General features: G+C 43.5%; 1 protein-coding gene across 2 annotated transcripts in view; it reads left to right on the top strand.

Annotated features, from left to right (window-relative positions):
• The window catches only part of dbo (Kelch-like protein diablo), a 43,360-nt gene that overhangs the window by 34,940 nt on the left and 5,521 nt on the right, over positions 1 to 2,899 (top strand). The window contains exons 8-9 of one of the 2 annotated variants that reach the window (XM_055063440.2): positions 7 to 127; positions 1,768 to 1,854. In XM_055063440.2, the coding sequence (XP_054919415.1) occupies positions 7 to 104 (98 nt within the window). In that variant the 3' untranslated portion in view covers positions 105 to 127; positions 1,768 to 1,854. Of the gene's footprint in view, positions 1 to 6; positions 128 to 1,767; positions 1,977 to 2,899 lie in introns of those variants that run through there. The other variant, XM_050195779.3, reaches the window with a different exon arrangement.

The raw sequence follows: 2,899 nt of genomic DNA, 5'->3' as shown, positions 1-2,899 counted from the left end.
GACCAGCCACAGCTGACATTTTTTGCTCATCAGCCATGGCTATAAGAGTGGTTCATTGCACAATGTTTGAAAAGAACACGTGTCCTGGCCACGTTCACCAGTGAGGCCCACTGGATAACTCCGCACCGTGAGCACAAGTTTGTGTGTTGCACATGAACCATCATAGTGCTGGCAATACAGGGCTGTGAAATTTATTAGGGTAAATTAAGAGTGCATACAGGCATCAGTGAGCTCCTATTAAGTTGGATAGAAGTTGACACTTAATAGCAATTTTGTGTTAAAGGGCCCCTCACCGGCCCACACAGCAAACTTCGGTTATATACTGGAAGTTATTGCGTGTCCTCTAGAGAGCGTTCTGCCGCAAAAATTTTTCAAATCGGCTAATTGATAGCTGAGATAGAAATATTTCAGTGCCGCGAACCCATAATTTCATCAGGCAAGCTACACCGCAAGCCTAGACGCTCTCTACACTTGCCCTGGCTAGCCTCCGCAAGCGAAATTCCTTCCCTGCATTTCCCCATACCAGAGCTCGAGGATCACGTGACTTATACATCACGGGCCCCGGCTTCCATTTTTTTTTCTCCTCGCTTCACTGCGGCGCGGCGCACTTCCGCTAACGGCGTCACGCACGAGCTGTTGTGATTGACTTATTTCGCGCAGTGCACAATTTTGCGTGCTGTGCATGAGGACACCTGACTAGCAGTATAAGTCAGTACTACACGAATACTGAGGCAGACACAAGCGGATCGCAGAGCATGATCATGCGCTGGAACACGGTAGAAAATTGCATAGTTTTGGTGTCTGCGCGCATGACTGCACGACGCGGGAACAAGCAGACAAAACGGAAGTGCATCTATCTTGCTGCGGTGCGAAGTAAAAAAAATACACGCAGACATTCGGTTTGTGTGTTTTATTATTTCTCTAAGCTTTAATTCACCTATTCAAGCAGCATATTGCACAAATAACAGATGTTTTCTTGAATAATTCTCGAAGTGATGTGTCACCACGAACGACGTCACGGCACAGACACGTGTATACATAGGCGCACTAGCACGTGTACATCACCCTCCGGCTTGGAGCGTGGCGACCGTGAGGAAAAGGGCAAATGGCATCCAGTTTAAAATTTCAGATCTTTCCGCGGCGCATAGTGATGTAATACTTTGCACACACAATCGTTATTGCACATTGTATGCTCTGCACTTGTCAGCTCAAAATGGCCAGACCTGGCGAGAGGCCCTTTAAAGCTGGGAGTCGGTAAACTTGCCTTTAAACAATGACATTTAGTTGTGCAGACTTCTATTTATGATTTTATCATAAAATGCTAGATTGCTATAGGTTGTGATTGTTGTATTGATGCCAGTAATTTGACGATTTTTCATTCGCAGCCTATTTAGGGCAAAACTGGTTTCAACAGTCACCGAGTGATTTTTCAGAGCCTCACTTTTGGGGCCCGTTCAATTATTCGGACTTACTGGCAGCAGCACCCCCAGTAAAACAGCAGGTGTTTTGGCTGCCAGTGCATGAATATTTCATGAATAGACATCATAGACATTTCTGTTTTTCTGTGATGCAGCTAATTTCTTTTCTAATAAACAATGTACATCTTATCTAGAAAACAATTTTAAGTACTCTTTAGCAAATTTTATTATTTTTTGGCTTTGACAGTGGTATTTTTTAAATATTAAGGTTCGCAGGTCTGCTACTGCTATGTCAGTAGAAATGTTTCTCTGCATTTTTCTAGTTTGGATTTTGCCCTTTTTTTTTCAGTGGAGCGATATGACCCACGGACCAACCGCTGGAGTTCTGTGGCATCCATGGGCACTAGGCGCAAGCATCTGGGCTCAGCTGTTTACAGCAACATGATCTATGCTGTTGGAGGTCGTGATGACACTACAGAGCTCAGCAGCGCAGAACGCTACAATCCACAATTGAACCAGTGGCAACCAATAGTGGCCATGACTTCACGGCGCTCTGGGGTCAGTAATTTCAGATGTTGGTTGAGATTAGTTTGTCTACATACAGCAGTTTGTAGACCATGTTTCTGCTAGCTTATGCACTGACTATGGCGCTACTACCTGAAGTCATTGTATGATAGGCCACATAATGATAAGGGGACGCCTTCTAACAAGTTATCTGTCAAACATGTTGCTGCGAGTACAGTGCACCTGTAGCGAGAAGAGACATTCACACACTAGCGTTGCTAAGATGAATATGCTCTATTGGATCACAAGAATGACTTCAGTTTTTGTGGTGTAGCAGGAGATTTGCTTAAATAAATTATCCAATCAAATGATTTTTGGGAAGGGTGGGGGAAATGTGTTAATGTGTTTTTTGAGCTAGATTAGTTAGATTACCTATCAGATAGTCAGTTCTCATTGTAGTGTGCTCCTTGCTCTTGATATAAGGTGTTCAATGTTTTATACGTTGGAATATTTTTATAGGCATATGCTTACAAAAAAATTACGGCGTTTGTATCTTCAGCCACCTCTGTCGCTCATTTAGAAGTTTACTGTGCTCTCAGGAAAATTGTTTTCACTGAGCACCCATCATGTGCTCAGCATGGCAATCAAACAGATTTATCAAACAGGTTTATCGCAGCTGCACTGTGCTGCAGACAGCAAGCTTAGCAGATGACTCTTGTGCAGAGAGTGTGTGCCAATTTCGAACATTCAAATTCTCATGGCAGCACTACCCATACCGTCAAAAAAAAAAGTTGCTGGACAACTTTCAGTGTATATGTAAGGCTATGGGAACGAAGGCTCTGCACTTGTGTTAGAGCACCAAGTAGTCTGTATCTGCCTGATGTCACTTTTAGTTTTGGTTTCCCCGCCTACAGCGTCATTGTGGCCGAAAATCAAAGCTTTTCTGAGATTTTCCATGCTAAAACCACAATATTATT

The sequence above is a fragment of the Dermacentor andersoni genome, chromosome 1 (genome assembly GCF_023375885.2).
Source record: "Dermacentor andersoni chromosome 1, qqDerAnde1_hic_scaffold, whole genome shotgun sequence".
In the NCBI taxonomy this organism is placed as follows: Eukaryota; Metazoa; Arthropoda; class Arachnida; order Ixodida; family Ixodidae; genus Dermacentor; species Dermacentor andersoni.
This window is presented reverse-complemented; position numbering and strand designations above follow the sequence as displayed.